General features: G+C 40.3%; 2 protein-coding genes across 4 annotated transcripts in view; both read right to left on the reverse strand.

Annotated features, from left to right (window-relative positions):
- Positions 1-9,991, reverse strand: part of LOC310956394 (actin filament-associated protein 1-like 1) — a 17,486-nt gene extending 7,495 nt beyond the window's left edge. Inside the window, exons 1-7 of one of the 3 annotated variants that reach the window (XM_083926595.1) lie at positions 9,853-9,991; positions 2,522-2,650; positions 1,175-1,255; positions 933-1,018; positions 561-681; positions 342-431; positions 14-225 (exon numbers count right to left, since the gene is read on the reverse strand). In XM_083926595.1, coding sequence (XP_083782721.1) covers positions 14-225; positions 342-431; positions 561-681; positions 933-1,018; positions 1,175-1,255; positions 2,522-2,650; positions 9,853-9,925 — 792 coding nt within the window. In that variant the 5' untranslated portion in view covers positions 9,926-9,991. Of the gene's footprint in view, positions 1-13; positions 226-341; positions 432-560; positions 682-932; positions 1,019-1,174; positions 1,256-2,521; positions 2,651-2,889; positions 3,016-3,132; positions 3,163-9,852 lie in introns of those variants that run through there. The other 2 variants (XM_083926597.1, XM_083926596.1) reach the window with 2 other exon arrangements.
- Positions 9,992-12,886: 2,895 nt separating this feature from the next.
- LOC310956527 (actin-binding LIM protein 3-like) overlaps positions 12,887-25,695 on the reverse strand; it is a gene marked incomplete at both ends in the record, with an annotated part of 44,329 nt that continues 31,520 nt past the window's right edge. The window contains 10 exons of the mRNA XM_083926780.1: positions 12,887-13,000; positions 13,203-13,283; positions 14,972-14,979; positions 15,124-15,190; positions 15,534-15,592; positions 17,529-17,558; positions 21,025-21,166; positions 21,529-21,593; positions 21,761-21,898; positions 24,068-24,118. Of these exons, the coding sequence (XP_083782906.1) occupies positions 12,887-13,000; positions 13,203-13,283; positions 14,972-14,979; positions 15,124-15,190; positions 15,534-15,592; positions 17,529-17,558; positions 21,025-21,166; positions 21,529-21,593; positions 21,761-21,898; positions 24,068-24,118 (755 nt within the window). The remainder of the gene's footprint in view (positions 13,001-13,202; positions 13,284-14,971; positions 14,980-15,123; positions 15,191-15,533; positions 15,593-17,528; positions 17,559-21,024; positions 21,167-21,528; positions 21,594-21,760; positions 21,899-24,067; positions 24,119-25,695) is intronic.

Below are 25,695 nucleotides of genomic sequence, written 5' to 3' on the forward strand. Positions count from 1 at the left end.
CAACTCTATCTACCTGCAGTTTAGTGTCTCGGACAACGACCAGCTGTTTAGCCCATTGGCCGAAGCGTTTCTTGCGCAGCAGGAAGGCACAGATGCGGCAGTCTTTCACTGGTCCATCGGAACTTTCCTCAGCCATCCACCTCCGAGGTTTTTCTCGCCCTTTGGCCTCGTCTTCCTCTTCTTCGTAAGACTCATAGGAGCTGCTCAGAGCATCAGAGTCATTGTCTGAGCACCAAAAATAACATAAACAATTAATTTACAAATGTATTATACGTACTTAGTCAGACTTAAATGCATTTGAATTGCTCGCATGAATAAAGTGCAAGAGACGTCGGACTCACAGGAGTTTTTGGGCGGTCCATTAATTCTGGTGATGGGGTAGTTATTGTCTGCGTCTTCATAGTAGGCATCCTCCACAGAGTTCCTGGAAGCTGAAGAGGTGTGGAAGAGTCGAGATGAGATACGAGATCTATTCTTCTTCTAATATTTTTAAATTTTATTAATATATTATCATTATTCATAAGCGTGCAAATCTGTGTTTTGAGGTTTTTGTACGGAACTGTTCATGTTGGTTGTAAAGTACTGAGGGGTGGATCCAGGATCTAGAGGAACCGCCTCTTCATAGTAGTCATCAGGAAGGGGGGTGGTTGGCAGAGGAGGGGGTGGCGTGTCAGTCGGGGTCTGAAGTGAAGGTTAAACCAAAGTTTTTAGTTACCATGAGAACAGCGGCAGACGGACTGACAGGAATTGGGGAATGGGGGAATTGTTGGGTCTGTGTAAATCCTAAATAAGTCATAGAGTTTGGTCTATACCTACTCTGTAAAGTGTTCTGAGAAAACTTTTGTTATGATTTGGGACTGTGAAAAAAATTTGATTTGGGACTGTAAATAAAATTGAAATGAATTGAATTGACGATACTGTAGACGACTTACAGATTTATTGGGATGAGTCTTCTCCTCTTCCTCTTTCTGCTCTTTCTGCTCCACTGGAGATGCACTGAGCATGTGCAAATCACAGTCTGGAGGAGGATTAACGTCATCATAAATAAAAATATATAGGTATAATACATTTTAAAATATTATAAATGTTGTAGATGTGGTGGTGATGATGATGGGAAATATACACAAAAGCTAATTTCTAACTAACACATAACTGGTTTTGAAGGTCTACTCACCAAAATCCTCAAACAGAGACTCTACAAAGCTGGTGCCGTTGCCATAGAGACAGCTGTTCATGTAGACGTCTGATCCATTGACTGTGGAAAATATAAATAAGGGGTTTAGAAATGGGATCAAAGTTAGGGTAAGGATTGCGGTGCATGCTGGGGTCTGGAGAGTCAGGATTACCAGAGTGTACAGAGATGCAGAAAATAGACAAGCGAGTGCTCAGCGAGTATCAACACTGAGCATTTTTAGACAAATTAAACTGTATGGAGACCCAAGTCAACAATTGAATGCAGATTGGAGCTTGTTTATCTGTGCTGCAGAAGAGAACAAAAGTAAATGAAGTCTTAAAAAGTTGTGAAAGTGTGTGGAAGTTGGCCAAACCTCCAAGACTTTCTGGAAAATGTTTAAGAAATCAGCGTGAGAAATAAACTCCCCTTAAGTATTTGGCTGTAAAAATCAGAATGAAAGTTGAATATGTTAATGTCCCGTGCAAAAGCCTGGGTCCACTCAAAGAAGTATGAGGACGTGTTACAATCAGGATGCTTTGCTTTTCTCCTTTATTTGACCTCCTCTCATTATCCTCTCTAAACTTTACATTTCTTTATCCTCTTACGGCAATCCTTTTATCCTCTCTGGCATCCTACATCTCTCAGATCTACTGTAGGGCCCTCAGTCAGATTTGATACTCATGTGCATGTTTCTAGATGTAGTACAATTACTGTACTCATTTGGTGTTGTGCAGTTGCAGTATGACTGGTTCATGACTAGGAGATGAGTAAGAAAGAAATGCTCTGTCCCCATCTGAATAAACACCGTTGTTGTGACCTTGAACAAATTACTCAACTCAGAAATGCTTCGGCTGCAAACTGAATTAATGCGAGGCAGGATGCAGCTGAAAAGCCGCGAGCGTGCTCACTCGAATTCCATCAGATATACTAATCTAATTTGTGGCTGTACCTCATTTTACATTTTGTTCTTGTAAAATGACAATGTTCATTTGATGTGTCAAACCTAAAGTAGCTTGAAATGAAGTGCTGCTTGTAATTTACTGATGTGAGAAGACCGAATGCAGGCGTTCGTACTTTGTGTCCAATGTAATTTACTACATAAACAAATATGTGAGTGTTGCTTTTTGTGCCGTTCAAGAATTAATGGAAGCTACTGTGTGTTATGCCAACTGTAAAAATCACAACATCTGGAGTGCATCAGAGCGACATCAAATATAAATCATTTTGGTTGCAGCCAATTAATAAATGGGTTTGTCATGTCACTGCACCTGATGATACTTAGAAGGTAAGAAATAGCCCAGAGAGGCTGTATACACTGCCCCCTCATTCTGAGACTTAATTCTGTACCTGACAGCTGCATCGAGTCCATGATGTTACGCACGGACGCCATCTTGTCAGCAGTGGCGGGACTGACCGTCTCGTGGTCGAGCATCTTCAGCAGAGAGCCCAGCTCGTTCACAAGTCGCTCCATCACCACTGAAAAAAAACACAGGAGAACATGCTATGCTTTACGTTTGCAGAATGAAATATTCTTTGGCGTCGAGCATTGTCGTAAAGGTCAGCCCTGCAGACTCTAACATGGCTAAAAATTCTTAAGCTGTTACAGCAAGTGCATCAAATACCAATTTAACACATGCGTCCAAGGCCCCACCGGCGAGTGAGAGGAACGCCGGCAGTTCACGAGGGGCATGAAGCCAGTTTGGAACTCAGCTTACCGCCTGTCGCAACAGCTGATGGGGAGGATACATTTAACATCCTAACGCATCGCTTGATTCATTTTTGTCCGCCTCAGTTATTTTGTGTATGAAGGAGTCTCTTCCCATGTCAATGCACCAGCACAGATCAAATCATACCTTCAGTTTGGACATTTCAAGCTTTCTTTGAAAAAGTATTGTTTTCAGGTTCAGTGCTTACATCCTGTGTGTGTGTGAGTGTGTGTGTGTGTGTGTTTTGTTGACCTTGACATTGTTCCAAAAGCTCTGCCACACTCTCACACATCCTGCCTGCTCAGAGCTGACCGAGAGGAGAGGAGGAGGAAGAGGAGGGAGGGAGTCAGAGAGAAAAGGAGGTGAAGAGGAGGGGGCAGGAAGCTTCCTTCCCTAAAGGAAATGGAGCCAAAGTAAAGAAGAAACTCTGTAGTTCCACTAGAGATAGAATAGGATACGGTTACCAAACTGTCTGAAGTGCTGAGTTAGTTCATTCAGCTAATCGTTCATTCATAAGAGAAGTCTGAGAGGCAGATGTTTGACATGATGAAGGGCATTAGTTTCAGTGTTAAGTAGACAGATCAGGTTCTATAACAGAGTAATCGGCTGACCTTAAATTAAATTCTGTATTTTGGCCACTTTTGATATGATGAAGTATTATTCCTGCCATTGAACAGATGGAGTGGATCATTAAGAGTTTTAAGAGCTGCTAACCCCACAAGTTTTTCATTTCAGTTTGGGTTTCAGTGGAAACTTTTACTGTTCCACCATGGCCCACAAGCTTTTTTAGTGGCTTTTTCCACGCCGCCAAGGAAAATATTTTGGGGAAACAATAAATCTTTGTAATTTTTGGTATTAAAACTGTAAAATTTACAATGCCATTCATGCAGAACACAAATATAAGCTGACATGAGGTTTGAGGGAACTTCGGCAGGGACGCTGAAACCTCAACATGGGCTTTCTTGTGCTGTCCACTGAAAATGTACTCTACCTCCTTTATAAATCTCTAGGAATAAATGAATACTTCTTACAGTCTGAATAAACCCTGAGAGCTCTAAGCTCTAATATGTTTAATTTAATTTTTATTAGGAAGAGCTTTGCTAATGTGCCGTACAGCACCAAGAAAAACTGACCACTCCCTCAGTGGTGACTGACACATGTTTGAAAAAAGAAGTGAGCAGTAGGAGTTGTTTTGAGGTAGTTGTTGTAAAGAAGTGTTACAAGGGTTAAGTTGAAGTGAGATCAAAACAGCTTCTTTTTCTCTCACACACTGTGAGGACAGAGAGAATGAGAGAAAAGTCCTGGCAGCAACACCCCCCCCCAGTCTGACAATACTCTATTGTCTCCGCGCGGGCCAAAATTAGACGACCACAATGCTCCGCAAGACCAAAGCAAAACAATACAATGTCAGTAACTCCAACAAAAAACAAAACAGGAACCAAGAGGGGCGTGGTGCAACCCAGCTGCATCGCTTCGATCTACGGGCATTCAGGGTTAAAGGATCTCCAGCAGCTGTGTGTGTGTGTGTGTGTGTGTGTGTGTGTGTGTGTGTGTAGTATTTCTCGGCCAGCAGCTGTGGTTTCCTGTCTTAGCTGTCGACAGAAGCGTCTCTCCACTCCTTCCTGATCTTGACTCTCTCTTCCATCCTACTGCGAGTCTCACCTCCTTTTGCCCCCTCTCTTTTTCCATTTCTCTCCACCCTGCTGTTTCTCATTCTGTCCCAGTGTCCTCCGTCGTCCTAAACTCCGTCTCCATCTCCATTCAGACTTTTGCTTTGTTGTTGATTTTTTTTTGTCACCATCCTCAGTTTCTTTACTATTGAATACGCAGTTAAAGACGTTTCTCAATTGATCTATTGTTCTTCGCTTATCAAGGAAATGTTGCAACACAGGCTGGAAAAACAGATTCAATGCAATCAATCTGAGAGTAAACAAAGCCTGCAGTGGGCTGATGGAGTTTCAGACAGAGCCTTTAGGCTATTTTCTGTTTTTTTGAAGTCTAACTTTACAGTCAAGGCCATCCATTCAATTATGTCTGTCTCTCTCCCCCTCCTCCAAGTCTGTGTACATTTATCTCTCTCTCTCTCTCTCACTGTCGCTTTCTCTCATTCTCTCGGGGGAACCGGAGGGTTCAGAGGCTGAGAATCAGCTGTTCTGGAGGCTTGTGGTCGGTCTCACCCACAGAGGGATCTTTGTAACCCCCCATTCCACACACACACACACACACACACACACACACACACACACACACACACACACACACACACACACACACACACACACACACACACACACACACACACACACACACACACACACACACACACACACAGATTTCCTCTTCAAATCTGCTAATGGACATTCACTTAACTCACAGGGAGCCTACGCACACTATTAATTTGCCTGTTAAACGGAGATCCTATACAGAGCAAACACACAGTCACATGAGTATTTTGGTAAATGTGTTTGTGTCTTTAACCTACATTTTTGTGTGTGTCCGCAGACATGCCTCCTGAGGATGGTCGGTCATGAGACCTAAGCCATGCGACTCTCATTTAAACTGATTAAGCGTTTGGTTGCAGCTCAGAAAAAAAACAACTACTACCACTGACTGCTGCTGCTGTTTATCCCACCACATAATGCGTATGGGCGTCAGGGTGACAGGGAAAAGATACTTCTCTCCTCCTGACCTGAGGCTTTGTCTCCCATCCATTACACGTCTAACCCGTCAATCAATCCAAGGCTAACCTCCTCCCTAACTTGCCTCACCCATCCAAACTATCCCTCCTTTTTTTCCATGCAGGACAAAGAAGAAACATATGCCTGTTTCCATGAATCATGTCGCATGAGGCACATGATTAACAGGAACATTTAAGTTAAGTATAATGTAAGAGAATTTCAAGTCTCCAAAGTGTATGAAGTTGCTGTTACACAGGGCGCCCTCTTCCTGCCTCCCCCACACTCCCAGAAGCTGAGGTCCCTCCAGATCTTGAATTCTCCCTTCCACTCCTTTCTTTCTTTCCCTCCTCCCTCTCTGATCTTTCCTATTAACTCCTTTCACTCGTCTGCCTCCCTCCATCCCTTCTCCAGACACCCATCCTCTTCAGGCTGAGGTCAGAGTTCATGTCTTGGTTGGCCCCAGCAGCTCCCTTTCAGACAAAAGTCTACTTCAGAGATTCAGCATCCTGTAATTCAGATTTTCGTGACAACAGTAGATGGTGTCACTGCTCGCCCGGGGTTAGCATTCAGTCTGACTCTTTAAAAAGTCCCATCCAGAAACCAAATTGGCAAGATCTTTAAAAAGTAACAGCTGGGGGGGAAAGGATTTGTGGAAATCTCTCTCTCTTTTTTTCAAACATTCTTTCAGTATCTTATCACTTTCCTCAGATAGTAAATGGTGAGGAGACGCAGGAAACGGGAGCAAGACACTGGCTCAGACATTGTGGCACAGCGTGAGTCTAATGTAAAACCCAGACTGCTGTGCTGTGGCTTCACCAGGTATGGAGCCATTCAGTGAATAAAGTGACCATGGGGAAGCACACGCCTAGGTCAATTAACTCAACAAAGAACATTTGTGAAAAAGAATCCCCTTTAAGTTAAAGGAAAAATTCAACATTTCGGAGAGAGTTAGGTTTGCAGTGCATATATGATAGCTCCTTTCACACACGCTCTGCAAACCTGACATTTTAGACATTACACAACGGAGCTGTGTGTCAGAACGCAGATGTCTGAATCAGTTTGACCGGAAGAATACAAATATCCAAGGGTGAAGAAGATAGGTAAAAGAACTGGAGAGAGGGCCGATGTCGACAAATTCAAGGAACAGAAAGAGATTGTTATGCATGACCATATGACAAACTGGCTACTACCCTCCCTCCTGTACACTCTAACCAGGGGCCACCCCTCACCTAACTTACTAGCATTGGTAGTGCTGGTAAGTTTGACATTTTGTAGTGGTCTTTGAATTCTCAGTGGTTCATTTCATTCACTATATAGTCCATTATAAAATACCCACAATGCACAGCTAATTTTACTCCTGTATACCACAACGTAAGGCGGTCGTGTTTTTTTTCGTCATGTAGTGTCTCTCCGAAATCTCTTTTGGTTACTCCCTGTGTAGTTCACTATTTAATAAACACTATAAAGGGAATATTTAATGAGTGATGAGGGAACGGCTTCAAACACAGCAAATGTCTGTAGTTCATATGAGAAAATGGCTTAACTCTGCAAGAAAGCGAATATGCATAAGCCTATTTCTCAAAATATAAAACCTTTCCTTTAAACCTGCAGAGATGTTTTTTTAATAGCATTAAATCAAGTGGCTCTGTGTCACATGAAAGTGTTGCTTGTGTCAAAAAATACTAAAAAGACAACAACTATAATAAGCAACTCTATGCAACTTTAAGGAATAGTTTTAAAATGCGGATTGTTTTTCTGCCGAGAGACAGATAAGAGAACACGCACATAAACAGAGATACCCACCCAAACATTATGAAGCTGGGTTGTTGTTTGTGACAGTGTTTCCTGCAGTGATGGTGCTGATAATGTAACCACCAACTGGAGAAAACAAGATCCAGTGTTTTTCCTGTTTGGTAGCAGAGTGTTATCACCACATCAGCTTAGTTTTCCACCACACCAACATGCACAGACCTGCTGCTCTGGTTATCTCTGTTGCAAAAGTTGAACCGCAGTGTAGATTTGCAGTTCAGTTCACTCTGAGTCTGCAGAGGCAAAGTAATTTCCCAGCACCTTTGAAATATGACTTTAAATTTAAATCGAGCGAGAGTTCTGACTTTCTGACTCTGAAAGAGAGTGGAAAGAGGGGGGCGGGTGGAGGATCACTGGGTGAGGAGGAGGAAAAGGAAATGTAAGGAAACCATGATCGAGTTCAAGGCTTGTCACAGTCAGTAAACAGAGTGTGGCCTCTCTAGTTTTAATGCTGCCTCATCAAAAATACATTTTAAAACCTGAATTTCTACAAATTTCTCCTATTTTTTTGCAGCAGCTGCAATATTGGCTCGCACCAGTGAGGGTATTTGCTATAATAGTCTATGATAACAAAGCTTGTGTCCAATAGTTTCAGAGGCCGTCTTCGTGGAAGACATTCTGACATGTCACAGTAGGACAAGCCCAGGTGTAACATACACTTAACGATGGCTGATTAAATTGTGTTGTAGATACTCTCACACTGTCATGACTTACTGGGGCGCTTGAATTAAACAGCCCCCGTTAGTGTTATTAGCAACATCTGTGCTTTCCCTTCTGAATGACAAGTCAGAAATGTTTGATGTGACTTCTGTAACATTGATAGTGAGTAGATGCTCTAATGCTTCACCCACAGTGTGTAAATTCACACTATGCCTAAATAATGGGCGTATTAGATCTATACTGTCATACAAAGTAAAAGTGCAGTGACAGTAAGTGTTTGCTGTCCCAACAAATGAATATTTGGCACATTGATGATGGATTATGGTTCACCAGTTTGCTATTTAATATTTGATCTAAATCAATCCTATCCTCCATACTTTCAGGCCCAAAATAATGCAGAAATCATGTTATTTGTGATTTCCTAGTTACAGCACTTGAGCTTTGTAGGGCAGTACTGTAGGAACGTAAAGGGGTGTTTTAATGAAGCATGAATAAATGCTTCATAAGCCTCATTGTTTCCCTTCACATAATCCCTCGTGGTCCTCGGTTGCTAGATTTTTTAATTCAGGCCACAGCTTCATCACCTGGTGTCACATAATGCAGCTTCCTGTTTGCAGCACTGTCGCCTGAAGGAGTTTGAAACAGAGCAGCCATTCAGCTGCTGCTGCGGCTGCGGCTGCGGCTGCTGCTGCTTCTCTTCCAGCCGCGCTGCTTCCAACGGGGCACTTCTCTGTTGGTATCAGATTGCATCACTCTACCTGAGTGAAGTCACCTCCTCTTCCTCCTCCTCCTCCATCCACACGCACAGCGCACCAACCGGCATGTAGGTGTTATGACATCACTCTCCCGTTACTCCGGGAGAGCGGGAGTGTGGAGGACTTAACGTTACTTAACAATAAGCAATAATGAAATATAAATCAATCAATAAATAAATGCATAAATAAATACAGGAATAAATGCTGAAATAAATAAATGCATAAATAAATATAGGAATACATAAATGCAGGAATAAACAAATAAATATATAAATAAATGCTGAAATAACTGAATGCATGAATAAATGGGACCTACCTCATTAATTTATGGACCCAGAAATAACTACATGTAGGTGAACAAAAACGAGGAAATGAATGTAATGCATTTATTTATTTTGTATTTATTCTTGTATTTATTTATTTATAAATGTATGTATTTATTCTTGTATTTATTTATTTATTTATAAATGTATGTATTTATTCTTGTATTTATTTATTTATTTATAAATGTATGTATTTATTCTTGTATTTATTTATTTATAAATGTATGTATTTATTCTTGTATTTATATATTTATAAATGTATGTATTTATTCTTGTAGTTATTTATTTATACATGTATGTATTTATTTGTGTATTTATTTATACCTGTATCCATGCATGTATTTATTTATTCATTAATTAACTTATTAATTTTTTTTGTTTTTGCATTTATTTATTTAGTCCTGTATCTATTCGCACATTTATTTAAGCATTCATTTATTTATTTAGTCCTGTATCTATTCACACATTTATTTAAGCATTCATTTATTTATTTAGTCCTGTATCTATTCACACATTTATTTAAGCATTCATTTATTTATTGAGACATAAGTCATAATTAGTCCTCCCTCCACACAGTTGCAGGTACTCTGACTGTTTCTAAATACGGACTTGTTGTGTTTCCCCTCAGGTTTGCCTCATGAGGACCCAAACAGAACAGTTGTACCTTTGTTGTTTAAAGTTAATGCACAGCTACTGTAACGTCTTTGTCGCGAACGACTGCTGTTAGAAGAGAGCCTGTTAACTCACCGCTTTGCCGTTTGGAGTCCATGTCCGTTGATATCTGAAAGTCTGGGAGCTTATTTCCGGTGAGTTGTTTCATTTAAAAAAGTTACGGTTGTGAACATGTGAGGCGTGTTGTTCGCCACAGACACAGCGGAGCTCCGTCCGCCTCCGTGCGGCCAACTGAGTCAGAGTGGCCGCTGCAGCTCGTGGTTTGACTCGGCAGCCTCTGGTTCATCATCCAGAGCTCCACTGGGTCCGAGTGCCAGCCGAGTATGTGTCATACTAAGCACCGGCTTCACATGGTTTACCACACATTTTAAAGCTATGAGTCGAGTCAATGCTATGCACAATATGGTCTTTATTAGTGTTCATTATAGAACTGCCAGCTGTAGAATACATCTGAGGCACTTCCTACACGAGTTTCCATATATATTCCCCAGTTTAGAAGGAACTATTACAGTGTTACTGTTTTAAAACATGTGTGCCTGTCCTCCTCATGTCTTTTGTTTGCTTTGTCTTTACTTGTCATGTTATTCTGTTTTTAAAGTATATATAAATACACAATTTTTATGTATTGTATTGTGACCTTTGGAAAGGAGCCTGCAAATAAAATGTATTATTAGTTTTGTTATTATTACTTTTTACTCCACTACTTTAGAGCTTAGCCTACAATTTCAAATACAAAACATGACTTTATAAAATGTGATGTCTTTTTTTTTTTTAATTGATTAAACCACCCAACAGTATATACAATTACCTAATCCTCAACCAAAAGTAAAATAGCACTTACACATTGATGTATCAGTAATAATATGATAACCTGCATCCAGTATTTGTTGCTTTTGATACTTTAGGTTGGACAAGGGAACAGGTCAACTCGGTATTAAATATAACATGGATAAATGAGATAAAACGAGAGTTAAGACAAAAAGACAATAATAAGATAACAAACACAACATCTTATCTAATTATTGAGGAGACAGTACTATAGTAAAAAGTATTAATAAATGAAATAAAAAGAGAATAAGATGAGAGGTCGGATGAGATGATATAATTTAGACGTAGTGCTAGACCTATATACATGGTGTGGGTTAGGTGTAAAAATAAGTGACAGGAAATGTATACACTTTTAAAGGATCTGAGTATCACCACATCCACCACTTGCCCATATGCCCTTAAGTAGGTATTTTAAGTGTTATCAGCCTATGGCAAAGGGACCATGAGAGGAAACCACTATAACAAATAATATTAATGATGACGCATCACAATCAGACAGTGCTTTATTTAATGGGATCACCACAGTCCAAAGACATGCTCGTGTTAGGTTAATTGATGACTCTAAAATTGCCCGTAGGTGTGAATGATTGTCTGTCTCTGTGCGTCTCTATGTGCCCTGTGATAGACTGGCGTCCTGTCCAGGGTGGACCCCGCCTCACGCCCGATGTCAGCTGGGATCGGCTTCAGCCCCCCGCGACCCCGACAGGGACAAGCGGTTTAAGATGAATGAATGAATGAATGAGATAAACAGGTTTGTAAGGTTGGTCCTAATCTCTAATGCTGTTTGTCTGCACTGAACATGGGGAGTGGTTAAGGTCAAAGCCATCATGAGAAGTGTCATGAATTCATTTCTAGCAAACTACCTTGATTTACATTACGGCTCAGAATCTAATTGCAATGAGGTCCAACATAATCGGGGGTCCTGAGAAACAACAGAGGACGATACATAATAAAATAGTGACGCTCAAATCATTTATTCAGAAGTTGCAGTGACAGTCACAAGTTTGCAAATTATACATTTTACTCTATACTCAATAAATAAAAAATAAGTTAGTACCATTCAGTTTGGTAAATGTGTTTTACGGTATTGTTGAAGAGCTGTCAACACACACACACACACACACACACACACACACACACACACACACACACACACACACACACACACACACACACACACACACACACACACACACACACACACACACACACACACACACACAGTTTCAGATCAATAGAGAGCAACATACTTCCCCCCTTTTTTTCCACTGAATTACAAACAATCCAACACATTCTGTTCAGTTTTTTCTCATCAACTCCTGATTAAACTTTGTGTCTGTACTTCGTTTCTCTTTGCATGGTTCTTTGTTCATCCCTTCATCCCATCCCTTGTTACTTCCTCCTTTTTTCTCCATCCTTTTTTCCTTTACCTCTTCCTGTTTCCTTCCTTCATTAGAGCATGTTTTCCCTCTTCATTAAGCTGGTCTGACTAATCATCCTTGAAAAAGGCCATTAGTCATATGCTGTAACTACACACACAGACAAACATGATTCAGTCTGGTTTAATTGTAATCCGGCAGCTGAAATCCCGAGCAGCAGCTGCAAGTATGAATTGACAAAAAATGTTGGCTTTAAAAATAAATAAATAAATAAATAAGAAAAACACATCTTATCCTAAAGTGTGTGTAGTACTGAAACCTGATTTCTATGACACAATTCATTCACATTAAACCTTACGATCACATCATATTTGAAAAACCACTTCAGTAAACTGTGCAGCCTGCTCCTGTCTTAGAGAAGACCTCTAAACACTGCTATGGCTTCAGAAAAACTGACATCAAAATAAACAGATGCCAGTGTTATTTAAAAAAAAGAAGAGAAGAAAACCTTTGGGCTTCAGTATCAGCACTTTATAAAAACACCATAACCCTAGTGTTAGGAAGAATCATACTGACGGTCGATGGTAGGGCCTGTGTGACTAAAACTGATCCTCTTTGCCTTCATCTGCTGTCTCTCAACGTCTTCAGGATCTCCTTCCAGTTTCTTTCCCCTTTCGGACAGTTGGCTGACTTCATATACGTATATTGCTTAAGAATTCAAAATACTCACAAGACTAGGAAGCCAACAGCTCAGAGTGACTTTTATTTCAGCCAGTTCTTCTTCCCCTGTGGGACACAGAGTCAGTCTGGGGGCAACAGGCCTCTCTGGAGGCTACTTTTCAGAGCACACTGTTGGTGGAGGACCTTTATTGGGTGAGACATTTTCTCATGGCTTTATGTTCTCAGAAGAGTCGGACCTGTTTCTTCAGTTCGTTCTTCTTCCACTGAGCGAGGCGATCGAAGGCAGATATGGACATGCCAAACACTCTGCAGAACTCCTCTGGTGAGAGGTGACGCTGGGAGGAGAGAGGAGACAGAGATATGATTGCTTCAAATAGCTTCATCTAAATGATCCCTGTCTGCTTAAGAAAAGTAATTAATACACATTTGCATGGCTCTATGGATAGAAATGTCAGTCTGTCTGTGTTTTCATGATACTCTTGTCCATCTATATGAGACAGTTATTCAAGTGGATCTTGTAAAAGAGTAGCAGATTACCTCCAGTCTGGCTCGGTCCACATCACTCGGGAGACGCTGCTGCCCTCTGACCGACACTATTAGGGCTTCATATGGGTAGATCTAACACACACACACACACACACACACACACACACACACACACACACACACACACATATTAAACTTACTAAACGTATAGACTTGTATTAACTACTAAAAAACACTAATATGCATCGTTGGGGTAAACATGTAAATACAATTTCAAAAGCACAGGAAATGACTCTCACTAATGATGTCATTTGTTCGTGCATGTCATAAATTGTTAATTGAGGGAGTTTATTTTCTTAATGTTGTTACGTGATTCACTACTGAATGTCTCAGCAGCATGAAAGCAGGCACTGATTTATTGCATGTGTCGTTGTCACCCTCTAGTGGCCAACGGCAGCATTGACAAAGGCTAAAATTAATTAGAAAAATTGAGTGTCTTTGTTTAGTTTGTTGTAATTATGCATGCAGATATAAACATTCCACTGAGCAGGGTAATAAGAAAAATCCGTTTTTATGCTGATATGGTTCTTTTTTGTCTTCCTAATAAGGAGGATTTCCCCCCCAGAGTTTCCACCTTCTAAAGTGGTTTTTGTAGGATTTCAAAAAAAGAGAATTGATAAAAAAAACTCTTTCTAATCACTCAAAAAATGCACTTACTGAAGTTTGACAAAGTTTAACCCTTTAAAAAACTCTGAAGACTTTAGTCTGTTGACTCTTTTAATGTTTGAATCTATTTTCTAGTTACTAAATTAGTAAAGTAGTTGTTGTGACTTGAGCATTGAAAGGTGAATTATACACATTTAAAAAGGAATTTGGGTTGGTCTAAGACAGACCACAGATATGATTAACATGAACAACTCTCTCCCAAATCCAAAATCTGAATTTTATGATGTCAAGTGTAAAGTGTGGAGCCGCTTGGTAAATATGTTGAGAGCACCCAGGGCAGAGTTCGGAGTACATGGGGATATTTTCTGTTTCAGACCTGACAACACTGTATGAGAATAACACTTATTTGGGTATAAAAAGAAAAAACAAACATTCTGTGGGTCAATAAAAAGCAGTATCCCATTGTCTATGGATCAGCTCCACACTTTATACTTAGTGACGTGAAATTCCACATTAACATATGATTTAATAGCTACAAAAGTATGTCAGATGTTTTATTATGTATGAAACCAATAGCATGTAAAGTGCGTACTATTTCTAGACAAATATCACAAAATGCAAACACTGGAGACTTCACCAGCATGAATACCAAACAATAGAATGTGGTAGTAATGACAATGGTGAAAAAAGGAAAGGGTCCAAGGCGGGCTTTGTAACGTCAACAACACTAAAAATCAGTGATTTTGTCACCTGCAGCCCTTGGACGAGTTGCTTTGGTTTCTGGCTTTGAGAGAGAGTAACTCATGTTCACAAATATGGATTTAACTTTTCTTTGGCCATATGACATTGGAATTAAAGTTCCCCTTTAAGAGTTGTTCCTTTTCATCTGTTCTTAAAGGGAGAACGAGGTGCAGAATGCCACTGAAAATGCTGAGAAGTGCTACAAAAAGAAATCCTAGTATAGTATATGGGAGTATTGTAAAGATCAGCTTCAGTCAGCTCCACAAGTGAGTGGTACTGAGCGAGACTAATTCCTCCTTCAATATGAACTTTAAACATGCAGCAAATCATTCAAAGCATCTATTATGCATTCATTGATCCACTCCTGGCTCAGGAACAGTCTGCTAGCTCTGTACAAATACAGAAGATCTTACCTTGTACTCTGAAATAAAAAGGAGAAGAGAAAAAACATTGTCAGTATGTGGCATGTGTTGTCACCTCTATTCCATCATTACATACACTCTGAATAACTCAGGAGAAAACTAGGAGTGTGGATAAGCAGATTTAAACTGAACAATAGGCTTACCTCTGATCTGCCAATTAACTGCATTACTGCTGTCATACTGGTAATAATCTGCACCCGCACTCCCAGGCTGCCAGAACACAAGAGCAGAGATGGATTATACAAGACAAAGATTTCATCATTATAACTGAGGGAAAGGATGTAGCACAAAAGACAGAAAGCATCTATATTTATATCATCTATAAAAAAAACAATGTATAAAAAGTCACAGCAGTGGGGTGCTCAGTCTAATAATATATCACAATAACGTATACAATAACAATATAAAGATATTAGTTACTGTCTCAGCTGGCTTCAGGAAGTAAAAAGATACAAATGTGTTTCAAAAGTTAAGCGGAAAATGAAGGACTTTGCTATAGCTTACAGTTTAGTGAATGTCTTTCATATTCTCTCTCTCTCTCACGATTGCTTACCCTGTTTAGTCCATTTCTGCCGTAGCCTGGCAACGAGGACGATTTGGCAATGTATGAGTCTGGAGGAACAAATATACAGTAAACACATAACCATAATCAAACACAGGGATTATGCAAAATATAATATAAATGCACTCATTATATTATATATTTCATATTTGATTTATTCATTTATAAATAGGATACAGTTCTCCTATGTACTGACAGCTGCTGAAGCATAAGGAAAGGGTTTCTAACATCTTTGTCATACAGTTTGTTATGTGAATATCACACCAGGAAAATGACTTTCTCCATTTTGTTTAAGAATAAAACCGCAAAGCAATTTCAGTCAAAACCACAAGTTTAAGAATAAAAGAAATACTCCAACCGCTCTTTAAATCTCAAGGCTACGGCTGCCTCCTAAAAGAGAAGCTGAGGTATGCGGCTCTGATCAAACACATAGTTAATCACTTAGATGTGCTGTTACAGCTTCTGATTATTACATTTAAACCCTAAATATTATAAATCCTGTGGAAACATGCCATTCAGGAGGAATGGGATATTATTGCTGCCTCTCCTCACCATTATAACATTTTAATATGAAGGCCCTACCACCATAACATCTTTTGCATTAAGTCTTTCTCTTTGTTTTCACTACTCCGGCATGGTTGCATCTTCTTGTAACCATTGGTAACCAGCAGCATCCTTTGTATCTTTTAGTCCTCTTTTATTTGTGTTGTGCACCGCTGCCGCTGAAGCAGCAGGGGGCAGTGGAGTCACACTGATCCCCTTAGGTCATTCTTGTGTCTTGCTCACTTTCCCTTGCTGCTTCTTCACAATATTGGTTTTATATTCCATGGCTTCATCATTCATTTTTCCTCAGTCGTTTACTCATCTCTTTTTTCCCTCCTCCTTCCCTCCCTTCTGCTTTCTCGCTCTGCCCTCATTCTATTCTCTTTCAGTCTGTCTCCCTCTCTTGTTCACTCCATTGTTAAATTACACAGCGATGTCAAAGTGCCAGGACGAAACACTGTGATGCAGTAGAAAACTGGCCGGAGTGTAGAGCTACTGTACAGCGCATGGGAGACTCTGAACTATAAAGGGTTTATAAACTACAACTTTCTCTCTCTTTCAACAATGAAATGTGATACAGTCTCAAAGATGGTGTATGTCTCAGAAATATGTATGTTTTAATATAGTGTGAAAAATTATAGTCAATGTTTCTATAGTATAAATGTGGATCTATGACTTGACAAATTAGTTATATATTTTCCCAGAATTTCTACCCTTCAGTGATTTAAAAAGATAAATTACTATACAATATAATCTCTTGTACATTACTGAAACAGAATGATTTGTGTATGTTGCATACACAATGCATAATACATTTTTGTTATTGCTATACAAAATGACAGAAGTTGTATTTTAAAAATGTGATATAGCAACAGAACTAAACAGCAATGCACATGCTTGAATCATAGTTGTTAATGTTTTGGAGCAATTTGCACATTATTGATGCAAGTTTATGATGTAAACGAACACATTTTGAGGCCAAGTTGGGATGCTATTGAGTTAAAATCCTTGCAAGAGCATTAAAAGAGATGGTGAACAGATCACATGCATACATTTTACCCCACACAGGTGCATAAAAGGCATGGGTAAGTTTGGGTAATGTGATCTCATAAAACACATCTATCTAACAGATGGCTAAGGGGTTCAGGTCAGTGATCCTGGATCAGTGCTGCTGCTAAAGAAAAGCTGATAAATGCGGGGCTAAGCTACAGCACCATTCATCTTCCTACCTGTAACCCAAAATAAAAGAGAGAGAGAGAGTGTGTGTGTGTGTGTGTGTGTGTGTGCGTGTGTGTGTGTGTGTGTGTGCGTGTGTGTCTTAAAGCTTTGCCGCTGTCACAGCAGAATAAACACGACGGAGGGGATCAGAGGGAAGACGGCCCACTGTGTCGCTGTCCCCTTGAGATGACCTCAGAGATCACAGCGCACTGATTAACCACTCACCGCTGTCTGCACTGTGGACGGACTGGGGAGCTGAGGACAGAGAGACAGCAAGAGGGGAGGGGGAGAGATGGAGGGAGACAGAAAGAAGGAAAACAGACAAGACAATCTATTTATTTTGTTAGCTTTACACTTTGGAAATCTCTTGCATTAGATGTTTTGAGCCCAAAAACTTTTTAGTCATGATCAATTATAATCATCCTATCTGTTACTAGCAGATATATTTTCTGAACACTTCTAAGGAGGAGAAGTTGTTAACATTAAGTGTGCCTACTGAACAAATCAGCTGATGTTTCCTGAAACCTATAGAAAACTGGAAGCTTAAAACTAAAACTATGCATGTCATGTTTTGTCTGTGTACTCGCAGACATGCATGCATGTTAGTGTCTGTGTGATTGTATAAAATGACAATTTGTATATCATTTTTCCCGCCAAGTGTTGAATTTGTGAAGAAAACAAATGATTTTGTTGCATGCCTCCATCGTGAACAAATTCAGTGAGACATCCAGTGAGTAACTGATGTACAAATGGTCATTTTGCCGGTGAAATATTCCTTTAAGTGGGCTCAATGAACCTGTCAAATAAAAGAGCACGGGGACAAACAGTAAACTGAAACATGAAGACAAATAAAGAAGGCCAGCTGTTGTGGGACATCTATAAAACATCAGCTGTGTGAAGATAGGCCCCCGACAGCATAAACATGCAGACAAATCACCACCACGACCTACACATAATATAAAATATGAAGTAGCAGGGACACGGCCCATGCAGCATTGGGCCACTCATGTTAAAAAATGCATATGTTTGTGGTATCCACCGACTGAACTCTGTCATTTTAGCAGACTGTGCTGCACCTTGAGGTTATCAAACCAGAATATAAATATTTTTTATTGAGGAAAAGATCCTTTATTTTCTTCTATTCTTTTTTATTATCATAATTAATGAAGTAACAACACTGAGAGTCTACAGTCATTCTAGGAGCTCTGGTGCTGAGGTAAATGTTAATGTCAGCATGCTAACATGATGTTTAGCAGGTGTAATGTTCACCAAGTTCACCATATTAGCATGCAAAGAGTTGCTATTTAGACAGCTGAGGCTGATGGGAATTTGCCTGATAACAGACAGAATTGTCAACTCATTACACTCGGTTTTCATTTTCAGTCACCTCTGCGGAGTTGGTGGATTCAAAGGTCTTGACCCAGGTAAGATGGGAATTACATTAGCTTGGCAGGTATTTGATCATGAACCAAAGTATTGGACGGATTAGTTAGTTTATTGTGCACAATGTGGTAAATTGTCTTCAACTCGAATTACAAGTAAGACAAAATGAAACAGTGAAAACAATGTGAGAGCCTGGAGTTCAGTTATATGCAATCAAATACAGTTCAATAGGCCTATCACACAAAAAGAACAATACGCAAATTTCATAAACATTATGCGCAAATTTAGCGAGGGGTGGAGTCAAGGGGTGGCCCTGTACAATTGACTAGGTATTTAATAATCTAACTGCGCTTTTGGTGGCTTGTGGCAGTCTAAAGTACATCCTGACGGAAGCAATTTAAATTGTGGGACAATGTCGGGACGGATCACTTGTTATGTCATGAGCTTTCTTTCTGTTGACATTCTGACCTGATGATGGAGCCGGATTAAAAATCAGGGGATCACCAAAGTTATTCCATTTCATCCTGAGGGGAACAGGAAAGTCTGCGCCAAATCTACCCAATAGCCAAGAATGTGAACCTCATGGTGGTGCTAAAGGAAATGGCAAGGGCTCACAAAAACCATCGGGATTCATCAACAATGGCTGTAGAGCAATTCTGTTGAGGTAATGAAGGTAAATGAGGCCCCCAAGTGTCAATTATTTAGCAAGAGTTCATGTCACTTCTATCAAACTGTGGAGTTCTCATTTGGATCAGCCTCCTCTGAAGAATAAATGAGCGCACATCTCTCAGTATTTTTCTAATCAGTATAATAACAGCAGACTCTATAAACCCACAGTGATAACGCAGAACTGAACACCCACATTATCCACACCTCTTTGTGTCTGACCTCCCTGTGCACACAGCTATTTTCCCTCTCTCTCCACTACTCTCTGACCCTGATTTACCTCTTGGCTCCATGTCATACATCTTCTCTGAACAGCTCCAAATTGCCTTAGCTTCTCATTCCCTCTCGCTTTTAAATTTAATTCACTCTCTATCTGGTTCAGTCTATTTCTCTCCTGTTAAAACACCCTCTCTTTTATTCCCATTTGACCTCCCCCTAAACACACTCTCTTTCTCTCTCAGAGTCTTTCCACCTTTGTCTCGCCCCTACTCGTGCTGAATGCAATGAGGAATGGGATCAATGAGAGTTAATGCAGAAGTGGGAAACTCCCCTCACTATGGCTTGTGCAGCATCACAATGAGACACATATTCCTCCTCTGGAAAAGGTGACTATATATATTCATTTCCCGACACAACCATGGACAACCATCACCATTGCACAAAACAAACTGAAACTGGATACTAAACCACAGTCTCAACCCTCACACAACCTTAAATGACCATGTCAGTGTTCACAGATCCTATGTACTTTACATTAGAGCTTACATGGTTGTCCCATGTACGTTTTGACTGTTTTTTTCTTTGTTGAACAAATGAACAAATAAAAAAACGTTTTTTTTCTTTTATTTCTTTTTAAATCGAAAGCAAAAAAAACCCAAAAAGAAAAAACGAAGCCATTTTTGTGGTCTGAATCAAAAGATGAAATAAACAGAAAATTTAATTAAAATAATGGTCCAATATTGTTTTTTCCAAACTAATTTTCTTGTTTTTCCTCCTGAAGAAAGACATGAAGGAATGAAAGACAAGTGACCTTGAAGTCAAATTAAATATTTCAAAATAAAAGCCAAAAAATGGCAGTACCATAGACTGTATATAAAGAATAGGGAAGCCAGATATCTCAATGGCCCCCTGGGGACTGGTTGCAGTATTGTTCCGCTCCCTCTATGTTCGCGGATGCAAAGTGGACGAAACTGAAAAAGAACCTAAAGGTACACCTCAAAAAATGTGGTTTCTGTCACTTTCAGTAGTTTTTATCGTGCTGATGTATGTTAAAATGTATGTATGTACGTACATATATGTTAAAGGAAGTGGAGCCACGTTGTCCATCTTTGTATTCAGTCTGTGGGTCGTATGAATAAATAGCCTAAATATAAATAGATAGATAATATAGTTGTATTTTGGGCTAGTTAGAAAATGACCAAGAGACTGTCACACAGTGATATCAATGCAATATGAAGTAAACATACAGGTAAATATGTAGGGTAAATATACAAAAAAAAAAAACCCTTAGTGACAGATTTAAGAAACGATATTCAAATTTTGTCTCTTTTGTGTTTTCAGTCTGTTACTGTGTGTTTGTATTTGTGCTGCCTTGTGTCTTGGCCAGGTCGCCCTTGAAAAAGAGATTTAAATAAAGCTTAAATAAATAAAAACAACACACACACAGACTTACAGCCATTGAGGGAACTGTATTCCAGATTGTTCAGCGCCTCCTTGCTGCTACAGCGGGAACTGCGCCTGCTCCCCCACTGGTCATTGTCGTGACAACCTGACCGCGCTTTCATCTCCTCCTTCAGGATCATCCTGCCAATTCCCTGTTGGGAGAGAAGGAGGGAGAGGGAAGGGAGAGTAGAGGGGAGAAAGAGAAGGATGGGTTGAATAAAAGGGCCAGAAAAGAAAGTGGGAAAATGGACAGATAGATGGAGCAATTAGAGTTGGTAGAGTGGGATGGATGCATGGGTTGATAGATGGTGATGGAATAAGCAGGATGAGAAAGGGAAAGGTGATGGTTGTTGTTTGGACAGATGTGAAATAAAAGAAGGAGAGAGGAGCATCATTCTGTACGACATCCAGTGGGTAAGGTTGGGAAGAACCATTTAATTAACTAACTCATTAAATATTAACACACACTTAAAATATAAAAAGTGAGAAGCAGGAGAGCATCTTCCTTTATGACCTTGTTTATATTGTGATTCCATCCATCCTCCTCTCCTCCGGACGAAAACCTCCTCACCCTGGAGACTAGAGAAAGAGAGGGAGCGAGAGAGAGAGAGAGAGAGAGAGAGAGAGAGAGAGAGAGAGAGAGAGAGAGAGAGATGGAGGAAATAAAAGGCAAAGGGAGATGGAAAGAAAGAGTAAATACAGGTTTCTAAGTGTGTGTGTGTTTCAAAGGAAAGAGGGAACAGTACCTTTTGGAGAGCCAGTGTATGGATAGTAGTTGGAGTCTGGGTGATAAATGCTGTTGCAGTTGGATGTGGAAAGGCGACTAGAATTGAGGAGGTTCTCATTGGTCTTACTCTTATTGGCTGTCGGAGAGGCAGACATATCTGAGGGAGAAATGATCCGAGAGAGAGAGAGAGAAGAAGAGAGAAAAATAAAAAAAGATTGGTTAATTTTGTTTGTTTGTTGTTGATCTTTAATTCTGTTCACTGAGGTTTTGTGTGTGTGTGTGTGTGCGCGTGTGTGTGTGCGTGTGCGGGAGAAACGAGACAGGCAAAGTAGTGCATTAACTTACAGAGAGGGGAGGGCACAGCAGGGAGGAAGGGAGGAGGAGAACGCATCAAAAGCAAAAGGAACAGAGAATGGAAAGGAGGTCAGAGAAAACACGATGGGATATGATGCACAACTTCCAATAAGAAAGCAAAGTTGTCGATGGGGGGGCGATTTCTTTGTGAGGATGAAAGGATACAATATATACTGAAGGAAACAAAGGGGTTTTGTGGCTTTCGTTAGACAGTGAAAAGAGCAACTCAGTCACATATAACAAAGGTCATATTCCGACGGATGGTGTGGTGCATGAATGTGACTTTTAACATTTGGACGGTCCAAACTTACACAAGACACAGAAAAAACAACAACGGAGCAATCAGTCTCCTATTTGGGAGTTTTCAGAAGGGGATTATGAGGTAATTAAAAAAATATTAATTTCACAGGGACAAATGCATGCATCATTGTTTCCTGTTCAACATGCAGGACAAATGCCATACAGACATGTTTCGGGCCGAGGCAACCTCCTACACCTCGACCCTGATAATATTTGTACCGTAGAACGGACATTCTCATTCAAATGAACATAGAAGGATGGTCAAAGTGGCGGCCATTTTTATATGTACCATTGCAGAGAACTGAGGCCGATATAATGAGCTATGTCATTATATTTGTATGGTCAATGCACAGTGCGGAGCGTCATATTCTTTTAAACTAGTCAAATTACCACTGCAAACAGTTCAATGTCTGTTTTACTCTTGTTCTGTTCCTATGATTTTTACATTTAAAACAGAAATTAAAGAAGCATTAAAAGGCACCAAAAGAAGAAGAAAATAAACTTAAATCCATTAATCTCTCATCATTTATGCACTGTATCTGTCATTCTCTAACTCTCGCTATCTCTCTCCTCCTCCTTGTGTAGCTCTGAGAAGTGTGTTTTTGAGCTGCAGCCAGGTATGACTATGACATACATTATGGCACTAAATACACAGCATGATTGCGGTAGTTTGCCCTAATATGAAAACTGCTCTATAAATGATTTGTGCTGTAAATTCAAATTCATCCACAGAGCCCAGATCACAGATTGCCTGCTCAGACTGGAGAGACAGCGAGAGAGAGAGAGGTTAGTCAGCACTTTGTAGCTCAGCGTAAATCATCCAGAAGTGTTACTGAGGAACTGTAAGTCTGCCGGACCTGCCGTCTGAGCGCTGATGGACCATCCATCCACTCTCAGGGTTTTGGCGCTTCTTCACTCAGTTTCACATCAACCCCTTGAATCAACCGACTGAATTTTATGACTATGACTTTGAATATGGATCGGTCACATCATGGCAGATACATTTGCCTTAATGGGGTCAGTATTGGGGCTGATATGAAGCCTCAGATCCGTGTTAATCTCTGTTTGAGACACATGAGACACTTTTATAAGCAGTTTTGAGGTGTTTCTACTTACAATTCCAATATGCATTCGCCTTAAAATAAGAAGGATACTCACAAATCCACTAAGCATCTGTGAGCAATAGTCCTAACTTTTACACAGCTTGAATGTATCTTGTGAAAGTAAATAAATCTTTGGAGCAAAAACAATAAATATAATATCGTTCAATAGCTGCTGAATAATGAGCTTTTACATACGACCTCAGTGTATTGAGCCACCAGACCAAAAGCAGCATATAAAACATTGATATTTGTGAAGCTGGAACCTTTGAATGTCTGGCACTTTTTCTTCCAAACTCAAATCAAGATGGTTGGCCAGAGTTTCAGACCCTTTAGACCGGCGTACAAGCACAATCTGCTCGTCAGTTAACAGACAACCAAAAGCCGAGTTGTGCAGGCTCGTAGAAGAAATGCTTTCACTTCCACTATTCTTTTTCTCTAAATGATTCATTATATCATACAAACAGAAGCATGTTTCATACTAAGAATGAAATGACAACCAATCCGCTGACAGGTAGACAGCCGGGAAAAAAAGCTATAAAAAAGCACAACACTGTTAGGAATCGACTAACCTTGTCTTTTATAGATGGGGGGTTTCCTGTAAATGTTGGTTTCTTCAGAAGCTGAGAACAGAAACAACAAGAGAATGAGGAGAGGAGAGGAGAGGAGAGGAGAGGAGAGGAGAGGAGGGGAGAGGAGAGGAGAAGAGAGGAGAGGAGAGGAGAGGAGTGGAATCTGGATGCCGTCCCACCAAATTAGCTGTATACATTTACAGTCTCCTTAACTGTAAAGCTGCCAGCATGGGTAATAAACTGCTATGGCGGGGACAGTGCCATGCATCCAGACAACCTGACTGACGTGCAGAGGGGCTGATTAATACAGATTCACAGGCTTATTACCGGAAAGAGCAGCAGATGGCACAGGAATAAAGAAGAGGGAGGAGAGCAGTTGAAGGGTTGAGAGAGGGCCGGATGGAGAGGCAGAGGAAAAGATAAAAGGGAGAGGAGAGACACTTAGAAGTGACAGGAGCATGTGGAACCTTGTAGCTCTCATTTGGTGGATTATTCTGTATAATCATTCAGCTTTGAGTGCTTGGAAAGCACTACGACACCAACATTACAGTAAATTAAAAATAGTGTGTCATGGGCTGCAATAAAACAACTAAAGCAAAAAAAAACATTTTTAAAAACATTAAAAAAAACACTTCCAACTTCTGCACAGTGTGCCACTAAACCTGCCAAAGTAAGAGGTTACAGTCCCGATGGGCCATCCACGCTAAATTTGTATGCACTTGTGATACTGTGAGGCACTTTGGATAAAAGCATCCACCAAATACATTTTGCTCCGCGTTGAGAAGCACGGGGGGGAGTGCTGTCGCAGGGGCTGGCAAGGAATAACAGCGGAGAGAGGGAACATGCGGTGAGAAATGGACTGAAGAAAGGACGAGGGAATGATGGAGGGAAACCAAATGCACAGCTTGCAGTGAAAAGTAAAGGCTTTTTAAAGTGAAGGGAACAAAGACAGAGTGAAACATTCATGGAGGAGAGCAGCATTAACTTGATGAAATGAAGGGTTGATGGCGTGTTTAAATAAAATGAACTGGTATAAAAGCGCTCATATGTTATACAAGAGCTCCAGATCAGTAAGATAAATCAGGTTAGAGACTCCCCGCTGGAGTACACTGAAATAGTACTGTACGTTTTTATGGATGGATTATTTATTTTTTTATATGGGAAACTTGAATAAAAACCAATGATGATCAGTTTCACTATCGATGAATCTCTCAAAAATACAGAAAAAAGGGAGAAATGCCAGCAACCATTTCCCACAGCCCAAAGTGATGTCTTCAATTTGTTTTTCTTTTGTTCATTCAATCTTTCAATCAACAAATGACTTCAGCACTTTTATTAAAGCAATTTTTACCTCTCTTGAATGTCTCACAGCGTTTCCCTCCAAAGTCCCACCCTCTTCCCCCTGCCTGACCTCTGACGCTCCCTCCTCCCCTGACACGTGCGGGGAGAGAAAAATGCTGCGTTCCAGTGCGATTGCCAAGTTTCGGACCTCCGACTAGGCAAAGTGCACTGGAATGCCTGTCAAAGTGGAACCTCCTACTGTTGATTTCGGGGGAGATCACGCTACCCCAAAGTTGGTAGTAGGAGGTTTAACTTTGACAGGCATTCCAGTGCGCTTTGCTTAGTTG

Source organism: Echiichthys vipera (genome assembly GCF_963691815.1).
Source record: "Echiichthys vipera genome assembly, chromosome: 14".
NCBI classification, from domain to species: Eukaryota; Metazoa; Chordata; class Actinopteri; order Perciformes; family Trachinidae; genus Echiichthys; species Echiichthys vipera.